Below are 24,132 nucleotides of genomic sequence, written 5' to 3'. Positions count from 1 at the left end.
CCGATATAAAGGAGCATTCTCAAAGCTTCATTCACCACATTTAGAGAGCCTATGAAAGTGATATTATCTGTTGTATTCCTTGCCTCCAAAACTGGCATCCATACTTTGGAGTCGTGTGCTCCCATATAGAGTGTTCCATAGTCGACATGCACATTCACCGTTAATATGGATAATTGATTCCAATATGATATAACCATACTACTTCCAATCCTACATGAACAAAATAATTTTATAGACACCTAATTATTTTATTGAAAAATCAACATTGATTAAAATTAAAGAGACTTGGCAAAAGGAATAAACGTGAACCCCACAAAAGGTGTCATCATGTACCAATAGATGGTCATAGTAAGTAGATATGCATATCCTGCATGTGTACTGAGTTAAAATAGTGTTATATACAACCCAACTAGCTCATTCTAGCTTCTAATTCTGTCAAACATGATTTCTCTTTATGTATCTTTTCTCCTTCTATGTATAGGAAACTCACATTTCTATCCACAATCTCTCTCCTAAGCTGACTTTCATCTCCAAGACATGATTCCAAATTGATACAAGATCCAACAGTTAGCTATATAATATTGTAGTTCATTAAGATTCAGATGTTACTTAATAATTGGGGGTTGAGAATTTCTTCAAACCACTCAAACTAGAAACTATATAGATTATTACCCTATACATCACAAGTCCTTGAACCACTAACGTGTCTTAAGGAGATAGTAATGAACTCCTTGAAAAGAAGAGGTAATCTGGTCGATATATAGATGCGGTATCTAATTGTGAAGAGAGATTTGGGTGTTTCAGGAGCATGCTATCAGGGGTCAACCATACAAATATTACAAATCATGATAGTGAGTTGATTTCAGACTCTCCGAAGCAACTATAAATATATCTAAAGTTATTTTGGAAAAAAGAAAGACTTCTTTGTAAGCCTTGATAAAACAGAAGGGTCAGTGTTTAACACCACTCAAGCATGGCTAACAAGAAAAGAACTAGAACTGTTATTGGCAGAAAGAAGATAGAAGGAGAGATGAATTAATGTATTTTATGAGGCCAAAATGGCTTATGGGATCACACTAGAGATTACATCTTAAAATGTTGAATTCTATTTTAGAGCAAAGCAACATTTACGTATACACAATTCCTATACATACCTAAAAGTAACATTCATAGGACCTTGGTTCTCCCTATGGGACACTGCTTATGTTTGACTTTCCTTAGGATATGCAGCCTTTGCTGCCCTTGAAAGACAGTGTGCACATATATAGTAGCAAAAACCATGAACAATGAACAAAATTGTGGTTGTTTGATATACTTGTTGCACCAATCTTCTCTACAAAGTGGCACTTGAGGACCAAACCTTTTATCTTGATGATTGCTTCCATGATAAGGACCAACGCATTAGTGTCCCATGAGGTCATCCAAGCTGAGATGGTTGCAGCCCAAATAGCAATGAGTCATTCTTATGAACAGTGAGTTGTATGCAATGGATTTGGGAGCTCCCAAAGCAAAGTTTGGAACTTACGTCATCAAAACAGCAGTCAGAACAAGGAAATACTGATTCTTTGTATGCTGAAATGAAAGAATGGTTCAAATGAAAGGACACAAATATAAATGCACTATCCCCATTCCAATATACCTAGGATTGTTCTCAGTTGGACATAACCAAAATTAAATAGAAGAGAGTGATCCAAAAGGATATGATATTATTATGTTGAACAATAAAACACCGTGAATCAGCCCCATAAACCTCTTTGTAGGATGATGGCCCACTATAATGACCCCTCTTATTTTTTTGATTTGTTGTTCTCAAACACCAGACAACACTTAAGATGTAATCTCTTGTTTGGTCTTATTGGCCATTTTGGCCTCTTAAAAGACGTTAATATATCTTTCTTTCTTTCTTCTTTCTTTACACTTGTTGCATAATGGATTGATAATCAGGCCGTGTTATATGGATACACATGTCTTCATGTGCTCCATAGTATTATAAGGCAGCTCAGGATCTCTTCACAAGGGTTGGAGATTGACAGAGGCAGATATGCAGGGAAAGCTTTGGAAGAATAAGATTTCCAATTGTACCATCAGGATGTGGAATCACAGCAAAAATATGACCAGATTTTCCATCCAACTGTTTTTTACAAAATAAGAGGGAGATACTATTGCCTCTTTGGACAAGGCTTTGGTACACTCCAGAAGGTAATGGCATATAATGATCATTGATGCTTGTAATTGTTCTTGCTAGATATCGAGAGACATATGTGAAGTTGTTGAAGGACAACAATACAACTGCACAACCTCATTGACAGAGAACTATCAAAACTTTCTTTAGCACCATCACCTCTGTCTCATGCTATAAGAAATTACGGGCAACCCAATTAGGATCTCAACGCTCCCAAAGCAAAGTTTGGAACTTACGTCATCAAAACAGCAGTCAGAACAAGGAAATACTGATTCTTTGTATGCTGAAATGAAAGAATGGTTCAAATGAAAGGACACAAATATAAATGCACTATCCCCATTCCAATATACCTAGGATTGTTCTCAGTTGGACATAACCAAAATTAAATAGAAGAGAGTGATCCAAAAGGATATGATATTATTATGTTGAACAATAAAACACCGTGAATCAGCCCCATAAACCTCTTTGTAGGATGATGGCCCACTATAATGACCCCTCTTATTTTTTTGATTTGTTGTTCTCAAACACCAGACAACACTTAAGATGTAATCTCTTGTTTGGTCTTATTGGCCATTTTGGCCTCTTAAAAGACGTTAATATATCTTTCTTTCTTTCTTCTTTCTTTACACTTGTTGCATAATGGATTGATAATCAGGCCGTGTTATATGGATACACATGTCTTCATGTGCTCCATAGTATTATAAGGCAGCTCAGGATCTCTTCACAAGGGTTGGAGATTGACAGAGGCAGATATGCAGGGAAAGCTTTGGAAGAATAAGATTTCCAATTGTACCATCAGGATGTGGAATCACAGCAAAAATATGACCAGATTTTCCATCCAACTGTTTTTTACAAAATAAGAGGGAGATACTATTGCCTCTTTGGACAAGGCTTTGGTACACTCCAGAAGGTAATGGCATATAATGATCATTGATGCTTGTAATTGTTCTTGCTAGATATCGAGAGACATATGTGAAGTTGTTGAAGGACAACAATACAACTGCACAACCTCATTGACAGAGAACTATCAAAACTTTCTTTAGCACCATCACCTCTGTCTCATGCTATAAGAAATTACGGGCAACCCAATTAGGATCTCAACGCTCCCAAAGCAAAGTTTGGAACTTACGTCATCAAAACAGCAGTCAGAACAAGGAAATACTGATTCTTTGTATGCTGAAATGAAAGAATGGTTCAAATGAAAGGACACAAATATAAATGCACTATCCCCATTCCAATATACCTAGGATTGTTCTCAGTTGGACATAACCAAAATTAAATAGAAGAGAGTGATCCAAAAGGATATGATATTATTATGTTGAACAATAAAACACCGTGAATCAGCCCCATAAACCTCTTTGTAGGATGATGGCCCACTATAATGACCCCTCTTATTTTTTTGATTTGTTGTTCTCAAACACCAGACAACACTTAAGATGTAATCTCTTGTTTGGTCTTATTGGCCATTTTGGCCTCTTAAAAGACGTTAATATATCTTTCTTTCTTTCTTCTTTCTTTACACTTGTTGCATAATGGATTGATAATCAGGCCGTGTTATATGGATACACATGTCTTCATGTGCTCCATAGTATTATAAGGCAGCTCAGGATCTCTTCACAAGGGTTGGAGATTGACAGAGGCAGATATGCAGGGAAAGCTTTGGAAGAATAAGATTTCCAATTGTACCATCAGGATGTGGAATCACAGCAAAAATATGACCAGATTTTCCATCCAACTGTTTTTTACAAAATAAGAGGGAGATACTATTGCCTCTTTGGACAAGGCTTTGGTACACTCCAGAAGGTAATGGCATATAATGATCATTGATGCTTGTAATTGTTCTTGCTAGATATCGAGAGACATATGTGAAGTTGTTGAAGGACAACAATACAACTGCACAACCTCATTGACAGAGAACTATCAAAACTTTCTTTAGCACCATCACCTCTGTCTCATGCTATAAGAAATTACGGGCAACCCAATTAGGATCTCAACGCTCCCAAAGCAAAGTTTGGAACTTACGTCATCAAAACAGCAGTCAGAACAAGGAAATACTGATTCTTTGTATGCTGAAATGAAAGAATGGTTCAAATGAAAGGACACAAATATAAATGCACTATCCCCATTCCAATATACCTAGGATTGTTCTCAGTTGGACATAACCAAAATTAAATAGAAGAGAGTGATCCAAAAGGATATGATATTATTATGTTGAACAATAAAACACCGTGAATCAGCCCCATAAACCTCTTTGTAGGATGATGGCCCACTATAATGACCCCTCTTATTTTTTTGATTTGTTGTTCTCAAACACCAGACAACACTTAAGATGTAATCTCTTGTTTGGTCTTATTGGCCATTTTGGCCTCTTAAAAGACGTTAATATATCTTTCTTTCTTTCTTCTTTCTTTACACTTGTTGCATAATGGATTGATAATCAGGCCGTGTTATATGGATACACATGTCTTCATGTGCTCCATAGTATTATAAGGCAGCTCAGGATCTCTTCACAAGGGTTGGAGATTGACAGAGGCAGATATGCAGGGAAAGCTTTGGAAGAATAAGATTTCCAATTGTACCATCAGGATGTGGAATCACAGCAAAAATATGACCAGATTTTCCATCCAACTGTTTTTTACAAAATAAGAGGGAGATACTATTGCCTCTTTGGACAAGGCTTTGGTACACTCCAGAAGGTAATGGCATATAATGATCATTGATGCTTGTAATTGTTCTTGCTAGATATCGAGAGACATATGTGAAGTTGTTGAAGGACAACAATACAACTGCACAACCTCATTGACAGAGAACTATCAAAACTTTCTTTAGCACCATCACCTCTGTCTCATGCTATAAGAAATTACGGGCAACCCAATTAGGATCTCAACGCTCCCAAAGCAAAGTTTGGAACTTACGTCATCAAAACAGCAGTCAGAACAAGGAAATACTGATTCTTTGTATGCTGAAATGAAAGAATGGTTCAAATGAAAGGACACAAATATAAATGCACTATCCCCATTCCAATATACCTAGGATTGTTCTCAGTTGGACATAACCAAAATTAAATAGAAGAGAGTGATCCAAAAGGATATGATATTATTATGTTGAACAATAAAACACCGTGAATCAGCCCCATAAACCTCTTTGTAGGATGATGGCCCACTATAATGACCCCTCTTATTTTTTTGATTTGTTGTTCTCAAACACCAGACAACACTTAAGATGTAATCTCTTGTTTGGTCTTATTGGCCATTTTGGCCTCTTAAAAGACGTTAATATATCTTTCTTTCTTTCTTCTTTCTTTACACTTGTTGCATAATGGATTGATAATCAGGCCGTGTTATATGGATACACATGTCTTCATGTGCTCCATAGTATTATAAGGCAGCTCAGGATCTCTTCACAAGGGTTGGAGATTGACAGAGGCAGATATGCAGGGAAAGCTTTGGAAGAATAAGATTTCCAATTGTACCATCAGGATGTGGAATCACAGCAAAAATATGACCAGATTTTCCATCCAACTGTTTTTTACAAAATAAGAGGGAGATACTATTGCCTCTTTGGACAAGGCTTTGGTACACTCCAGAAGGTAATGGCATATAATGATCATTGATGCTTGTAATTGTTCTTGCTAGATATCGAGAGACATATGTGAAGTTGTTGAAGGACAACAATACAACTGCACAACCTCATTGACAGAGAACTATCAAAACTTTCTTTAGCACCATCACCTCTGTCTCATGCTATAAGAAATTACGGGCAACCCAATTAGGATCTCAACGCTCCCAAAGCAAAGTTTGGAACTTACGTCATCAAAACAGCAGTCAGAACAAGGAAATACTGATTCTTTGTATGCTGAAATGAAAGAATGGTTCAAATGAAAGGACACAAATATAAATGCACTATCCCCATTCCAATATACCTAGGATTGTTCTCAGTTGGACATAACCAAAATTAAATAGAAGAGAGTGATCCAAAAGGATATGATATTATTATGTTGAACAATAAAACACCGTGAATCAGCCCCATAAACCTCTTTGTAGGATGATGGCCCACTATAATGACCCCTCTTATTTTTTTGATTTGTTGTTCTCAAACACCAGACAACACTTAAGATGTAATCTCTTGTTTGGTCTTATTGGCCATTTTGGCCTCTTAAAAGACGTTAATATATCTTTCTTTCTTTCTTCTTTCTTTACACTTGTTGCATAATGGATTGATAATCAGGCCGTGTTATATGGATACACATGTCTTCATGTGCTCCATAGTATTATAAGGCAGCTCAGGATCTCTTCACAAGGGTTGGAGATTGACAGAGGCAGATATGCAGGGAAAGCTTTGGAAGAATAAGATTTCCAATTGTACCATCAGGATGTGGAATCACAGCAAAAATATGACCAGATTTTCCATCCAACTGTTTTTTACAAAATAAGAGGGAGATACTATTGCCTCTTTGGACAAGGCTTTGGTACACTCCAGAAGGTAATGGCATATAATGATCATTGATGCTTGTAATTGTTCTTGCTAGATATCGAGAGACATATGTGAAGTTGTTGAAGGACAACAATACAACTGCACAACCTCATTGACAGAGAACTATCAAAACTTTCTTTAGCACCATCACCTCTGTCTCATGCTATAAGAAATTACGGGCAACCCAATTAGGATCTCAACGCTCCCAAAGCAAAGTTTGGAACTTACGTCATCAAAACAGCAGTCAGAACAAGGAAATACTGATTCTTTGTATGCTGAAATGAAAGAATGGTTCAAATGAAAGGACACAAATATAAATGCACTATCCCCATTCCAATATACCTAGGATTGTTCTCAGTTGGACATAACCAAAATTAAATAGAAGAGAGTGATCCAAAAGGATATGATATTATTATGTTGAACAATAAAACACCGTGAATCAGCCCCATAAACCTCTTTGTAGGATGATGGCCCACTATAATGACCCCTCTTATTTTTTTGATTTGTTGTTCTCAAACACCAGACAACACTTAAGATGTAATCTCTTGTTTGGTCTTATTGGCCATTTTGGCCTCTTAAAAGACGTTAATATATCTTTCTTTCTTTCTTCTTTCTTTACACTTGTTGCATAATGGATTGATAATCAGGCCGTGTTATATGGATACACATGTCTTCATGTGCTCCATAGTATTATAAGGCAGCTCAGGATCTCTTCACAAGGGTTGGAGATTGACAGAGGCAGATATGCAGGGAAAGCTTTGGAAGAATAAGATTTCCAATTGTACCATCAGGATGTGGAATCACAGCAAAAATATGACCAGATTTTCCATCCAACTGTTTTTTACAAAATAAGAGGGAGATACTATTGCCTCTTTGGACAAGGCTTTGGTACACTCCAGAAGGTAATGGCATATAATGATCATTGATGCTTGTAATTGTTCTTGCTAGATATCGAGAGACATATGTGAAGTTGTTGAAGGACAACAATACAACTGCACAACCTCATTGACAGAGAACTATCAAAACTTTCTTTAGCACCATCACCTCTGTCTCATGCTATAAGAAATTACGGGCAACCCAATTAGGATCTCAACGCTCCCAAAGCAAAGTTTGGAACTTACGTCATCAAAACAGCAGTCAGAACAAGGAAATACTGATTCTTTGTATGCTGAAATGAAAGAATGGTTCAAATGAAAGGACACAAATATAAATGCACTATCCCCATTCCAATATACCTAGGATTGTTCTCAGTTGGACATAACCAAAATTAAATAGAAGAGAGTGATCCAAAAGGATATGATATTATTATGTTGAACAATAAAACACCGTGAATCAGCCCCATAAACCTCTTTGTAGGATGATGGCCCACTATAATGACCCCTCTTATTTTTTTGATTTGTTGTTCTCAAACACCAGACAACACTTAAGATGTAATCTCTTGTTTGGTCTTATTGGCCATTTTGGCCTCTTAAAAGACGTTAATATATCTTTCTTTCTTTCTTCTTTCTTTACACTTGTTGCATAATGGATTGATAATCAGGCCGTGTTATATGGATACACATGTCTTCATGTGCTCCATAGTATTATAAGGCAGCTCAGGATCTCTTCACAAGGGTTGGAGATTGACAGAGGCAGATATGCAGGGAAAGCTTTGGAAGAATAAGATTTCCAATTGTACCATCAGGATGTGGAATCACAGCAAAAATATGACCAGATTTTCCATCCAACTGTTTTTTACAAAATAAGAGGGAGATACTATTGCCTCTTTGGACAAGGCTTTGGTACACTCCAGAAGGTAATGGCATATAATGATCATTGATGCTTGTAATTGTTCTTGCTAGATATCGAGAGACATATGTGAAGTTGTTGAAGGACAACAATACAACTGCACAACCTCATTGACAGAGAACTATCAAAACTTTCTTTAGCACCATCACCTCTGTCTCATGCTATAAGAAATTACGGGCAACCCAATTAGGATCTCAACGCTCCCAAAGCAAAGTTTGGAACTTACGTCATCAAAACAGCAGTCAGAACAAGGAAATACTGATTCTTTGTATGCTGAAATGAAAGAATGGTTCAAATGAAAGGACACAAATATAAATGCACTATCCCCATTCCAATATACCTAGGATTGTTCTCAGTTGGACATAACCAAAATTAAATAGAAGAGAGTGATCCAAAAGGATATGATATTATTATGTTGAACAATAAAACACCGTGAATCAGCCCCATAAACCTCTTTGTAGGATGATGGCCCACTATAATGACCCCTCTTATTTTTTTGATTTGTTGTTCTCAAACACCAGACAACACTTAAGATGTAATCTCTTGTTTGGTCTTATTGGCCATTTTGGCCTCTTAAAAGACGTTAATATATCTTTCTTTCTTTCTTCTTTCTTTACACTTGTTGCATAATGGATTGATAATCAGGCCGTGTTATATGGATACACATGTCTTCATGTGCTCCATAGTATTATAAGGCAGCTCAGGATCTCTTCACAAGGGTTGGAGATTGACAGAGGCAGATATGCAGGGAAAGCTTTGGAAGAATAAGATTTCCAATTGTACCATCAGGATGTGGAATCACAGCAAAAATATGACCAGATTTTCCATCCAACTGTTTTTTACAAAATAAGAGGGAGATACTATTGCCTCTTTGGACAAGGCTTTGGTACACTCCAGAAGGTAATGGCATATAATGATCATTGATGCTTGTAATTGTTCTTGCTAGATATCGAGAGACATATGTGAAGTTGTTGAAGGACAACAATACAACTGCACAACCTCATTGACAGAGAACTATCAAAACTTTCTTTAGCACCATCACCTCTGTCTCATGCTATAAGAAATTACGGGCAACCCAATTAGGATCTCAACCACAACATTGAAAAAGATTTAAATAGGTTAGGGAATAGAATTTGGTTGTGCATGTAGGCAAAGAACTCGTCAAGTCTGTAGTAGACAAACAAGGTCATATCACCTGACATTGAAAGTATTCCACTCACTTTCAGTACCTCTCCATCTTGGATTGACCAATGTTAGATATATTTTAATATCAAGCGTAGAATGTTAACAATAGATAATGATAATATCTGGTACGTTAGGCAGTTTTACTATTCTTTTTATATTTATTTTGATGTGTTGTTGATGTCAAACATACGACAAACTCTCAAGATATAATCAATTGTTTTGCTTCTTTATTGGCCATTTTGACCTCCTAAAAAATGTTAAAATATCTCTCCCTTCTTTATTGGTCTTGAAGATTGAGAAAGGTACATCTTGGATAAATCTCACTGTATAAATGTATCCTCGGTGAGTTAACTGCGCTGTTTTATAAAACCAATCTCAAGTTTTCATAATTGATAGAAAATGCCGAAACACTTGATGCTTACCGGTCAAAATTTATCGGATAGTCTTCAAGTCCTGTCACTACACCAGATACCATATCTATCTTTGGCAATCGAGGACTAATGGTTACATAAACTTCTCCATTGTCATACAGATTTTGACTATTTTGTATTGTGTATATACACACATCATCCCCAACATACTCTGGAAGTGAGACATATAATATCATTTGTTGATAAATCAGGCATCTTCCATGCTTTGCTTCCTATAACAGAAAAAGACCTTGATATTTGTAATTATGAAATTTTAAAAGGTGGTAATTTTACATCCGTTTGTGAAAACAAAAGTCCAATTGACACATTATATCTATTCCATGAAATAGAGACACATCTAACCTATTTTCCCATGATTATTTCAGGAAACATTAAAAATCTCGCTCATTGTGGGTAGCTTGAGAACAAAGGAAAGGAATGTAGGTAGCAAAAATGTAAACCCAAGGTCGTAGGGAGAAATAGAACAATGAGAGGAGTACCTCAAGTTTCAATCTAGTTCTCACTAATGATTTTAGTTGATAACAAAATGTTATAAAGATACAACGTGTACAAAAAGGATGGACTATATATCCAAGATCCAGGCTCATTAAACTACATGCACGTCCATGAATCTATCTGGCTCATTGTGGGTAGCTTGAGAACAAAGGAAAGGAATGTAGGTAGCAAAAATGCAAACCCCAGGTCGTAGGGAGAAATAGAACAATGAGAGGAGTACCTCAAGTTTCAATCTAGTCCTTAGTAATGATTTTAGTTGATAACAAAATGTTATAAAGATACAACGTGTACAAAAAGGATGGACTATATATCCATGATCCAGGCTCACTAAACTACACGCACGTCCATGACTCTAGTTGAATTTTGGTACGTACTGAAAAACAACTACACATGTAGGGATAGGAAACCAAAAGGAACAAAAACACCAAAAATCACACCAAATTCAATTACATGAGAAGAGCATGGAAAAGAAATGGGGTAAAATCAAATCAGACTGAATCTTGAATGCCTAAGAAATGTGTTTGTTTTCACAATCACTTATGCGTTAATTAATTACATCCGACACATTTAATAACTGATAGACAGGTTAATGACATGCATAAAATTGAACCTTTTGCGGAGCACATACCTGAGAGACTTTGTAAAGCAAAAGTGTGCCAACTCCACTTATGTCATTTGACAATACATCTATAATTGCAATCTCTCCTTGAATTATGCTTGAGTTATCCTGATTTGCCAGTGGGTGGTCCACTACAATCCAATCCAGCATACTAGGTTATAGAGTGTAGAGTGGCTCCAGAAATCTTTAAAATATCTATATTTCTCAAGTATATGTTTAACAAAGAGCTAATTAAAAATAGTGCATAATATCATTCGAGTAAATAAAACAACACAGTTTAAAACCCTCACCTGACAAGGCACTGTCAGTCATGGAGCAATCTGCTATAAAATCTGTTTTATATTTAAGTCTTATACTGTACACTTCTCTTGCATAAGGTTTGTAGGCTGCCAGATAACTTCCCATTCCAGTATCTATAATATCTGTTTCACTGTAGTTTCCTGTAGTTGAACTAACAACTAGATCCAAAAGATACGCCTGTCCAGGGATTCCATAGCCTAATGTATCATTGATCATTATATGTATATAGTTCCACACTCCGATTCGTGCTTCACCTATGTACTTATCCTTGTAACATTCACACATCGATGTATCAACAGTACCTTCATGCATTTAACAAAAAGCATCTGATTAAAGTTATTTGAGACTGATAATAAATCTGAGCCATGTTACAATAAATGCATTCAAAACTAATCTAACTAACTAGACTGAGTTTCTCTTTTTTTGGCTACAATGCCAAAAGAACTTTATAGGCAGATGTCCCCTGCAAAAATGCTAATGTACTATGGCATATGGTTTCTTGAACTAGGAGTATAATAAAATCATCTCCAAAAGATCTCATTAGTGCCTGAAAGCATTCTTTAAAATGCTTCCTCTGGAAAGAACAATCGTAGAGATTCAATATGATACACTCTTATAGTGGCCTGAAGAAGAACCCAGTGTTCTGTATCATTCCCTCAAGAAAACCAATGAACTATCAATCTCCTCTATTTTCAAACACATCATCTTCAATAAGGTGAACGCAAAAATGTTTGCAAACAAAAAGTTTATTTTAACAGAATCTTTTTTTAAATTTATAGTATACCTGAATTCACTACCATGACATAGGGTGTGCCACCATTCAGTAGTACATTGGTCCACAAAACATATACCTCATAACTGCCTGGTCCTAGAGTAAATGTAGCTTCAAAAGAACCAGGTGTGGTTCCTGGGGTCATGGTCACATTAAATATTGTAGTTGAATCCGTGATTGCCATCACTTCATATATTTTTCCTGCACTATACCTGAAGCTAGCTGGAAGATCGTTCTCTTTATACTTAATAAGTGCTGAAACTGAGGTAGAGGGAGAATTTGTGGGCTTTCCTTCACTATCTCGAAGCTCCACAGAGAATACTTTCGGTTTTCCAGCAATTCCTACATTCTGATCAAAGCCAGTCACCACTGAAACATTTGGGTCAATGCTACCTGCATTGTCAGAAGAAAGATATGAGAATCCAAGAGTTTCCATCTTTTCATTCTGATTAAAAAAATATGGTGAGAAAATAATCTCATAAACAAAACAACAGGAGTTTTAAGCATTATCATCTATGCCCATAATGAAAATCTTGATATGCACATCACACTTCCCTTTTGGGAGGTTGTTTCTATATAGAATAAGCGTAATCCAGCTTCTGCTAACTCTCTTTACCTTCAAAGACCTGAAATCTGTAAGGACATGATCCTATACTCTGAAGAGATATATCTTTTATATAGACATTGAATTTCCCAGGATCTCCTGTAGTAAATGACAAGACTTGAATCCAATTTAGAGTCTCATGACGTGTAATTGTCATGTCTGGAAAAGGGTAAGGTTCCATTGAATTCTCGTTGTAAATTATAGCTTGCAACTTTCCATCATCAATAGATATTGCATTCAGGTATGCATCACGCGTGTATATGTATAGCTTGGCTGCTGCATAGACTTGAAATACTGAAACCCCGTATTGCCATTCTGCTGTTGTATTTAACACTGCAAGTGGACCTGTTGCATAATTGTTTGCTTTAAGATACCAATGCTAGATTTCCATAATAATCTATGCATTGGTTTAACAAATGTAAACTTTTGGGAACTACACACATTGCAGATACAACCAACTGGACTTACATTGGATTCACATCCATTGCTATATCTTTGATGGGCTTAACTGAGTTATAGATTACACCTACACCTCAGAAATGAAACTTATATCACACGTTTAATTTGGTTTACTACATGTATTGAAGTCTTGATTGATTTTGTGTCTGTTTTTGTCCTGATGGATGCTCATTATATGGCTTCATTTAGTATTCTTTTGGATCACTGATGGTTATCTTAATAATGTAATAGTATCTAGTGATAATTATATATTTTAAGTGACATTTACAATATCCAATCAGGCAGATACTCTGAAAGAAAGAAAGAAATCTTAACGGCTTAATGGCCTAAGAAATCAACCTAGAGACAGGTCAGACAGATCTTGCTGGCAGTCCTTCGTGAATTACTTCATATGTTTCTGTCGAAGTGGTATTTGCTCTTGCTCTCAAAGATGAGACAATATTTTCAGATGTAATCTTTTGTTCTGTCTTGTAGGCCATTTGAGTCTCTTCAAAGACATCAATATATGTTTCTTTCTGAAAGAAAGAAAATAGACTTAAGAGACTAAAAATACTGATGTCACAGCAGAAAGCTACATGAAGCTATAGGATATTGAAGTCACGCCTATTTACGACAACAGAAACCTGTAATTGTGTTTTCCTGGGAATGTATTACCTTAAACAAGACATTGAGTGCAAAGCATAATCTGATGCACTTCCACCATGTGCTGGTTAAAAATTTGTAATGTAAAATCACAATTTATGTGCTTCGTGAATTGATTTCAAATTCGTAACAGTCAGGCAAATACATTCAATACAAACAATTATGCTGGTCTTCAAGTTGAAATTTCACTTATATCCTCTTATATATATTTAAGCAGCGTAATCTTTACAATAATTTAAAGTGATGACGTTCTTAGTTAAGTGCAGTTAGCGTTTCCTCATATTTATGCAAATAAGGAAACTCTAACTGTACATAAGACAAAGATAAGAGCTACCTGGATTAACAGTCAAATGAAATGGCGATCCTTGTATTTCCAAATTGTTGACATCCACCACATGTAATGAGGTATTTCCTGATACTGTCACAGGAAATGATACTATTTCATACCCTTGTTTCAGCTCTATGTGTTTTATCTTATATTCTACAAGCTCCGTTTCTCCTTCGCCTGAAATGTTGAGAAATAATGGTCTGTTCAGTCCAGTTAGATTGTTGTTGAATGCATCTCTAAATTCAATAAGAAGATTTGCTATATTCCCAGTGTCAAACGTATTAATTCCATTGAACCATGTCCCGATGCAGTTGATAGATGATACTTTTCCTGCAAAATGTGGCACGTGTCAACATAACGTGAAAAAACTAAATCTTCATCAAACTTGCTTCATGAAGTGTAATGAAATCAAATGATATATCAATGTCACTCTAATGTACTTTGTGATTTTCCAAGATGAGACAATTTAAAGATGTAATATCTAATTCAGTTCATTTTGGCCCCCAAGTGTAAGGGCCAGGCACTCTTTTTACTTACGTTGTTAGATGGATTTGTTATATGGGCACATCTATCTTATGTCCTCTATATTGTGATAAGGCAACTTAGGAACTCTGTATATCAGTTAGAAATTGAGATAGGCAAATATGCACACAAATCTAAAGAAGAATGGATGTGCCAATAGCAATGTGCCACACACATAGCACACAGTGTCATCATCTGGCTGGACCAAAGGTGGAATGTAGGCAAATGCAGGGAAAAAGAGAAAATGTAGAAATCAATGTAAATATGTAACTAAAATATAAATAGTACAGAGTAATAAAAAGTCAATGGCCTAGATGTTAAGGCTATTGATTGTGTTACGTGTAGGAAAAGGTATCGTACTCAAATCCTAGCATGTGTATAGTCACTAATTATTTCTCTTTTAGTATTTTTATGGAGGGATGGTGGAGGGCATTTAATGCAGTGGGTTAGACTCTTCTCCCACTATAAAGAGGGTAAGTTGAGGGTTCATTTTGAGGTTAGGCGTTTTAAGGGGTTTTGGGAGTTCAAGAGTTTGGAGGTCTTTATTTCTTGAGTTTCTATTTTTTTCTTTCATCTTTCTTGGGTTTTATGGTTTTATGGTGTGTGGTGTGAGAGTGGATATTATGCCACTTCTACTTCTTCTTACTTTGGGTTGTTTTGTGGTTGGTGAGTGTATACTTCCTCTTCTTTGGGATATTTCATTTAAGTTCTTCAGGAGGACATGAAAGAGGGTGTGGAAACTATAACGAAAGGCACAACCGTCATTGCTTGTTTTTTTGGCCCACTAAAACTCAAGAGTCCTTCCTCCTAGATTACTCCCTTTTCTATGCAACTATTTCCCTTGTAAACGTCTCTTTGTATTCCCCATTTGTAACATTGTATACCCTATTTTGTAAAATGGATTTTCCTAGTAAAACTAGAGTTTGGGGTCTTAGTCTTATTGTAATAAAGAAGTATACTTAGCTCTGGTGTAAGAGATAGAAAGAAAGATATATTAATGTCCCTTAAGAGGCCAAACTGATGTATAAGACCAAACAAGAGATTACATCTTAAGTGTTGTATCGTCTTTGAGAACAACAAATCAAAATAAAAGAAATATTACTCAATAAATATAAAAGTAGATAAGATAAAAAGAGACAAGGGAATCTGGATTTTGGCACATGTGAGATTCTCAAGCTAGATATGTTATAACTTTTGTCTTCGAAAGATCTCTAGCATAGGTTGATCCAGAATGGAGCAGTTTCCGAAGCGAGGGAAGCACTTGCAATGGCAGGAGATAATGGCCTTTATCTATCGATGACAAGGGTGACGAGGTCGTGCTCTGTGCAGCTAGGGCCTACGTGCAGCCATTGCTCGATCTATTGTAACCTCTTTGTTATTTCCTTGATTGACTTACAGCATTAATAGGAGTGATGGGGCTAAAGAAAGTTGTGATTGTTCTTTGTAGATGAGCTTGTGTGGTTGTACTATTTTCCTTCAACAACTTTTCCCTATGTCTCTTGAGTTCTAGCAAGAAAAGTCCTAGGCACCGTTGGTCCTCATATTCCATTACCTTGTATAGCAGGCCAAAGCCTTGTTTAAAGAGGCAATGGTATATCCCTCGGATTTCATAAAAGACACTATAGTGACAAACATAGTGTTCTTTGGATTGCACTCCATGATGACTGGATTGGCAAATTCTTTCTTCTAGAGGCATTCGTGTATATCTGCCTACCTCAATCTCTAACTGATGTGATGAAGTTCGTTGCTGCCCTATCACACTACACAGTGCATAGGATAGATGTATGTCTATATAGAAACACCGGTGTCACCAAAGTGTTGAAAAGGTACTTCTTGAGAACCCAACACTTAATATCTCCATGATTGCATGTGTTCTCAAATGCATAATATGCTCTCTTTCCCACCTTTAAGCAATGTGCAACACAGTTATTTTATCTATGATTTAAAGGAACTTCAAGGCCAAGATATTTGAAGCTTTCCACACATTTAAGTGGCTCATTATTGTACATAATGCATGGTTTATCTTTTTTTTGGCTCTTTACAAGCAGAATCTTTGTTTTAGACTTATTGACACTTAATTTAATATGCATGTAAAATTTTTCCAATGCCTTCATAAGCTTTTGTGCATCTCCTAAAGTATTTGCAAAAAACACTACATCATCTGCATATAAAAAAAAAGCGTAAGACTAACATTTCTTCCAATTACAAACTTGACAACCATTTCTTCTAATTCATCAATGCATAGACCTAATAGAGTTGGTGAGAGTGGGCATCCTTACTTAACACCAATAGATAGAGAGAGAGGTCGAATTGAGGCGCTAGTAAAAGGAAGGAAAATCCGGTACTCTGAGGTTTCCTTGAGCCTAAGATTTCCTCAACTTTAAAATTTGCTCGATTCTAAGGTTTCCTTGAGTGAGTCAAAGGGTTTCCTCAACTTGAATCTAATCTTCGATTCTGATTGCTTTATTTCCCAAAAAGAGAAACTACACAAGGTAACCCACGAAGGGGTTTAAAGGTCTTTTTGTACAGCATCATGTCCTCCCTAGTTCAGGTCCCTTGCGGTTCTGCTGGAGTAGCACATGCAAGCGTGTTCACGTGACAACAGCCATCTGGGAAGGCAGAAGTTTCAATCTATCTAATTTCAGAATCTTGAATGCTTAGATATCTAGATTCCTTAGTAACTTTTCTTTAGTTACATAGTTTTTGGTTTGTTGTTTTCAAAGGCATGAAAACATTTGGACATTTCTTGTTTGATCTTATAGGCCATTTTGGCCTCTTAATAGATCTTTCTTTCTTCCTTCTTTGTTGCTCGACATGTCTGCCTCATCTGATTACCCCCTTCCCTCATTCACTTCACCAATGCACATACAAGAGTGATCACAATGAACTCCTTCAAATATATAATCTATTTTTCCTTTGGAATATATAAAGTATTTTGATGAAAGTCCATCTAAAACACCAACGGTCATTTCCATCACTTCATTAGTGATAGGACAAGGAAATGAGAAAATCCTTCCATCTCAATCTAGAAAATATGCAACAATTGTGTACCAACCAATATCCCAGATGTTATTTGCACCAAACTAACAGATTCCCTTTGCTGGTTTAGCTGAAACTTTATATGCCCAGAGAAGGACAATTTATACACAAAATAGCCAAACAACACATTAATGCAATTTGAGGTGGTGAAACAGGGATCCAATAGATCTCTCAGAGCGTATGAGGGGTATATAGGCTGGATTTGGATGAATATCTCAGTTAGGAATCTTAAATTTAAACATTCTCTTTAAATCCCTCGTAAGGGTGAAAATCCAGAGAAACATCTTGTGTCATTAATTGCTGATACTAATACAGATTACAAGATCAATTTTTAAATCAGATTTTACATCTATATAACTCTTATAGATTTTTACATTGTTTGATGAGTGGCCTTATCCAGGATAGGGAGAACACAAAGGAAAATATAGAAGATCATACCTGCTACTATTGAAAAAGAAAAAGGTGACCCTTCGATGCTGTCTGAAAGAATTTGCACATGTAAATGGTAATTTCCAGCAAGGACAGCAAAGAAAGTTACATTAACATAGCCACTTGTGATATCTGGAACCACTACTAAATCAAAAACTCCTTTTGCACCATTTGGGGAACTAGCAAAAGCTTTCAATCCATAATTATGGTTATGTCCACTCGATAGCTTGATGCTGTTATTGTTTATATCCATCAGAAGTATTTGCAATGAGCCTATTGAGCCAGCTTCAAAAATATTATTATTATTTGGCCATCGACTTAAGCAATTTTTAGCATTTACATATCCTGTAACGCAGAGAAATATAAATCTCCGTAAGTAAAGAATTCACAATCTATATTAATGAGAGAGTTGATGGTTATATGAACACATATGCATGTACGCATGTATGTTATGTGTGTTACCTGTATTCTTGCTTTTTTTATGTCTTAATATTCAATCTCAAGCTACTAATGTTGGGATCTATCCCATATGTAACAATTGTTTTTATTCGATAAGTGTATTTTATATACAGCACTATAGATGCAAATTCACATCCCAAGAAATTAGTATTCGGACTCTGTGGTGGGCGGGCGAAGGGGGAATGGTAAGCTAGAACCTTTGTTCCTTTGCAATCATATATAACCACCTCACATTCAATTTCTATATTTAACAGTTCTTTTGTGCTGTTTCCTTTGTACAAACATACAATGTTGTATAATTTTCCTCTCAGGATGATTTTTGCCTTTTTACTATAGCTTGGATTTTGCTGATATTAAATTTGATAATGGAAGGTGGATCAACCCTACAATGTCGCTCGTATGAAACATGGCCCACCATAAAGCCCCCATGTTTACACTTGTCACAAAATGGTCATGCACACCCTAGTGTGATATGGCAGCTCAAACCTTGTACGTTATCTTATATGGACACATTTTTCCCTCATGCACTCAGCAGTGTGATATGGCAGATCAAACCTCTTCAGATCAGGTAGATATTGACAAAGCAATGGAAGAACAGATGCACCATCAGGATGTGAAATCAGAGGAACACTATGTTTGCTATTCTACTGGAAGGATAATAATCTGACCAGAAAACCTCATTAAAAAGAGAGCCATCACAACTTTCTTTAGCACAATAATACCTCTCTCCCATGCTCAAAGTCAATAAAGGCCAATACAAGTCAGGGGGCTCAACAACAATATCTGAAAAGGGTTACAATAGATAGGCAATAATAATTTGCTGTGCACATAGACATTCATTGGACCCATGGCCCTAACTGGTTTATTTGGTCCCAATACTTGGGTTTTAGAACCCTATGGCTAACTGGAAAGGAGAACCCTGCAGATCCAGCTTGGGGAGCTGAAAGTTTTGAACTCATTCATTCCACAAGGTATAGCTATTGACAATCCAGTCCATTATCACTTGACACAGGGTGCTTTCCTCAGTTGACACCTCTCCATCTTGAATGGTTCCATGTTGTGATCTTAAGAAGGAAAAGCTTACAGGAGTAGAGGCTGAGGAGATAGGCAATGGTTTCAAAAAACAAGAATTTATATCAGCTCTAAAAAAAGTCTGTCAAAGTTACGGTTTTGCCTAATTATGAGGATAACACAAAGAAAATATACAATTGTAATAGCCAAAGCCCCTCAGATGGTATGTTTAGATCCATGCATGATAAACAACTTGCAGGGTTGTGTAATGCCATGAAATTTCGCAGATAGAGAAATTAATGAAAATGTGTGTGCCAATGCACCTGCCCTAAACTCTGGAAGAGCATGAAGGCATCCCTCTGACTCTTCAGGCTCAGCCATTATCTCCCTTGTGGTAAGTGTGACACTTGTATCTCCTGGCCATCTCCTATCTACAATTTTTCTAACATTCCTGAGAGACCTTACACATCTTGCACTGTGCCAAAAGGACTCTTTAATTCAAGCTCAAGTATGAACATAAACTTATATGTTATGGAATATGAGACATAGTAACAAGGCTAAGGATGAAACAAATATCAGTCACTCTGTTTTCTTCTCGAATTTAAATAATCACAATCTGGAAAGTTGATTAGGGGCATTATGAAAGACAATGTGTATTTAACTTAGAATCTTTACTTTCAAATCGAATTTAGAACATCTTAATACCTGCAGTGACAATAAAGTGGAAGGGTGATCCAATGATATCATTTTGTGCAGTGTCGCTAACATGTAATAGAAATGTTCCAGAAAATGTAGTAATGAAGGTAATATTATCATGTCTAGTAAAGCCATCAAGACCATTTCCCTCACTCAGCAAGCTTCCATCGGCATGTGTTACATGATAATATAAAATCTCACTCACATTGGGACTTATTTTGTTTCGATATACATCATATCGTTCAATTAGGAAGGTAGCACTTTGTCCAGCAAAAAATGTATTCGCATTGTCTAACCAGGAGCCTTGACAATATCCACCAAATACTGAACCTACAGATAGGGATATAAAGAAATATGATGTAAGAGACAGGAAATTGTTATTGATGAACAAACTTTCAGATTTGGTGCAGATTTTTATAATGCAAAAAGGAGAATTAATATAAAGAGACATTAATATAAAGGAGCTATTATTGCTGCTAACAACCTAAGAGGGAAATGGTACATTCACTGATCGCCATCATCTTGTACATCATATGATTGTATCATCCCCTCCTATTAAAACACTTAGTTGAAATAATTAATTTATTAAATTAACCTTGAGAAAGAATGAATAAGAAGCACATATACCTGCTAATACAGTGAAGGGGAAAGGTGAGCCTTCAATTTCAGTAATGCTATTTCCAACAAATAGTGAATAGTTCCCAGATGACGTAATCTTGAACTCAATGATTCCATATGAAGAGCTTGTCCAAGGCACAAAGTTGATGGTTCCTGCATATTTCTCAGTTTTTGATCTACTGATGTTTACAGAAAATTGTGTATATGGGAATATTGGTTGAACAAGTCTGTTATTGGTGTCTCTAAAAACAACCTTAAAAAGCATTTGCTTCCCAGCCATAAAGATATTTGTGGCGTTCATCCATTCACCAACACAATTGGGAATGGACAAGTTACCTGAATAGCACTCATATTCAGCAAAAATAAAAAATCATCCATGTGCGCAACAGTTAACTGATGTAGGAAAAACCCTTTGGAATACCTTGAAAGCTTGTGAAATGGAATGGGGAACCAATAATATTTCCTGTTCCATTTGTAATAGAAAGTGAACAATTTGAAGAGAAATTAACGAGAAAATCAACTTTTACATAGCTGGAGTTGGGTCCTGGTAAGAGATCAACTTTGACTGGTGATGTAAACTGCCCACCATTGCAGGTGACAGAACTATCCCAATTCTTTGGAAGACCATCAGAAGCTGCAATTTGATTTCCATAGATATCAATCAACTTGGCAAGCAAAATTGCTTGATTTCCAACTTCGAAATCATTTTTAGATCCTTCCCAAGGTCCACCAGTTGAGGCATCAGATGATAAAAGTCCTGTTGCAAGAATGACATTGATATATGTGAGTCATGACCTACAGAGTTAGCTATCCCCTATCATGAAATGTATATAGTGAAATAGTGAAAAGAAAGGGGAACCCTGAAATACCTGGAGTAATAGTGAAAAGAAAGGGGGACCCTGAAATACTAGTATTATTAAATTCCACCCTTATTGCATATGTTCCAGCTTTAGTTATTTTAAATTTAATTGTTTCATTGATGCTTCCTCGTTCCAATGTAGTTGTGACTTGTAAAAATGTTGTGTTATGAACTCTTTCTATAAATGAGACATTAAAGTTAATGAAGCCACTAAGAATATTTCCATAAGAATCGCGTAAGATCACATGCAATGCAGCTTCACTTCCAGCTATAAAACTGCTTGAATTACTTGGCCAAACTCCCTTACAATGTGCAATCGATATCAGGCCTAACAAAATCAAGAAGAAAATGAATCTCCAAGCATAGGTATTAAAATTTCCAAAAAGCCTTACATAGGTTATTACTGAAACAGGCATCTTAAAATTTGGTAGTCGTGATCAGCATATTCTAAACAAACAATATAATCTAAATGCTCTAAAGGAATGAAGAACCTGAAAACTCAAAAATCACAATTGTTAATTAACTGGAATTCAACTGAATGGTTGGAATTTTCTATGAATTCTATATGGCAAAACGTAGAAAGGAAAACTAAAACCTTTGCGTCGTTGGATGTGAATCTATATGTTAGATAACAAAAAAATAAAATAGCATCTGTCAATGTATTCCTGTGGGCATAAGAGTCATATAATATACTGACCAGGTACTACTGTGTAAAAGAATGGTGAACCTTGAATCTCTGTATTAGCTCCATCACCAACATGAAGCAGAGAGCTCCCAGTCCTAGTAGATACAGTGAATGCGATTCTCTGCGCAATTGCATTTACTCCAAATGTGACAGAGGAGCTTATATTTTCTTTATCAAATACAGTCCGAAGATGCAGATCTATGAATGGGTATGGCTTGGAAGATACATTTTTTATTACATTTCCATACTTATCCTTTGGAATCACACTCAAAACAGCCATGCTTGAGGGTGGAAATTTATTGATGTCATTCAACCATGATGCACTATATAAACGCATGAAGGGATCACCTGCAAATGAAGTTTGAAGGAGAGATATTACAGATTAATATGAAATTAAACATTGTTTTCAAGCTGAAAAAAGAAATGACAACTTATGCATGCTCTCATTTCATTTAAAAATGGACAATGTAACATCCCTCGAGGCCAATAACTTATTCTAAGTATTTTAGACAGTTAATAATATGGTGTTCAATAATTTTATATCTCCAAATTGACACTTCAATTACAAATTTCTTGAAGACATTGCCTCAATTTGTTTTTTTATGGGGTTTTCATGGCTTGTTCTAGTCTTTGTGCTCAAACTTTGATGTCACGCTAAAGCATTGGATGTGAAAACAAAGAAAGCGGGACTGAAAAACATCCTTCCCACATTGATGTGGTGGCATGTATATATAAAGCACATAATTCGTGAACCTTTTTCAGTTTCTTGTATGAGGCGTTGGTGGTTCAACATTATGATGGATAGTTGAGATTGAGTACCCACATGAAAATGCATTGGACTCATGCCAAGAGATTCGACACTAAACATCTACTATCAACTTAATGAGCCCAGTGTTGACACATCCATCTAAATTATTTCTCTCCAACTACAGATACGAAAAAGCACTAGAGGCGCCAGAAGAGTGGCTGAGTTGTACAAAAAGGATCGCCATCATAGAGTGCATGTTGTGCATAAAGATGTAGATGCAAGTTTATGATGATATATTAAGATTTGGTACTATGGGGATATATTACTAATTGGGGACTTCAATGCACGAACTAAGGATGAACTGCCAACTATGTTTGACACCAGTGAGGCTATGTATGGAGAAATTATCACAGAAGAAGTTGGTCTAATGCAACAAACTCAAGATATGAGTGAAGCAACAAAAATTTGGCAAACACCTTCTAGCCTTCGGAAGTGCACATGGATTTGTGATATATAATGTGTCACAATAGCCTAGATCAGATTCTTTGACATTATGGAACCCAAAAGGAGGAGCAAGCAAAGTCAATTACCTGATGGGATCTCCATCTCTTAAACCTGAAATAACAAAGTTCACTATCTCTTATAGACCTATTGGCTTGGCAATAGGTCATGCATATCTACACTTTGAGGTGAAGGATAGATGCACAAGGGATGAATACGCTAAGGAGAGTGGGATGGCGAAATACCAATTTAATCTGGATACAATTTATGTGTATAGTTGTGGAGTA

At 36.2% G+C, this 24,132-nt stretch overlaps 1 protein-coding gene across 8 annotated transcripts in view; it reads right to left on the bottom strand.

The window, feature by feature from the left end:
• Positions 1–24,132, bottom strand: part of LOC147863657 (uncharacterized) — a 42,701-nt gene that overhangs the window by 3,935 nt on the left and 14,634 nt on the right. For 6 of the 8 annotated variants that reach the window (XR_015529775.1, XR_015529776.1, XR_015529777.1 and 3 more), the window contains 13 exons: positions 22,609–22,944; positions 21,922–22,239; positions 21,474–21,809; positions 21,062–21,388; positions 20,444–20,764; positions 18,278–18,613; positions 14,285–14,608; positions 12,862–13,194; positions 12,258–12,638; positions 11,464–11,775; positions 11,183–11,304; positions 10,051–10,271; positions 1–210 (listed from right to left, as the gene is read on the bottom strand). Coding sequence is in view for 3 of the 8 variants with exons in the window: in XM_087319376.1 (XP_087175502.1) it covers positions 1–210; positions 10,051–10,271; positions 11,183–11,304; positions 11,464–11,775; positions 12,258–12,638; positions 12,862–13,194; positions 14,285–14,608; positions 18,278–18,613; positions 20,444–20,764; positions 21,062–21,388; positions 21,474–21,809; positions 21,922–22,239; positions 22,609–22,944 (3,877 nt within the window). In the remaining 5 variants the exon portion in view is untranslated. The remainder of the gene's footprint in view (positions 211–10,050; positions 10,272–11,182; positions 11,305–11,463; positions 11,776–12,257; positions 12,639–12,861; positions 13,195–14,284; positions 14,609–18,277; positions 18,614–20,443; positions 20,765–21,061; positions 21,389–21,473; positions 21,810–21,921; positions 22,240–22,608; positions 22,945–24,132) is intronic. The other 2 variants (XR_015529778.1, XM_087319378.1) reach the window with 2 other exon arrangements.

The sequence above is a fragment of the Azolla caroliniana genome, unplaced genomic scaffold, assembly GCF_043228905.1.
Source record: "Azolla caroliniana isolate FFs.n. ecotype wild unplaced genomic scaffold, voAzoCaro1.0.p SCAF_5, whole genome shotgun sequence".
Classification (NCBI taxonomy): Eukaryota; Viridiplantae; Streptophyta; class Polypodiopsida; order Salviniales; family Salviniaceae; genus Azolla; species Azolla caroliniana.
Note: the sequence above shows the minus strand (reverse complement) of the source record. Positions and strands in the feature narration are given on the sequence as shown.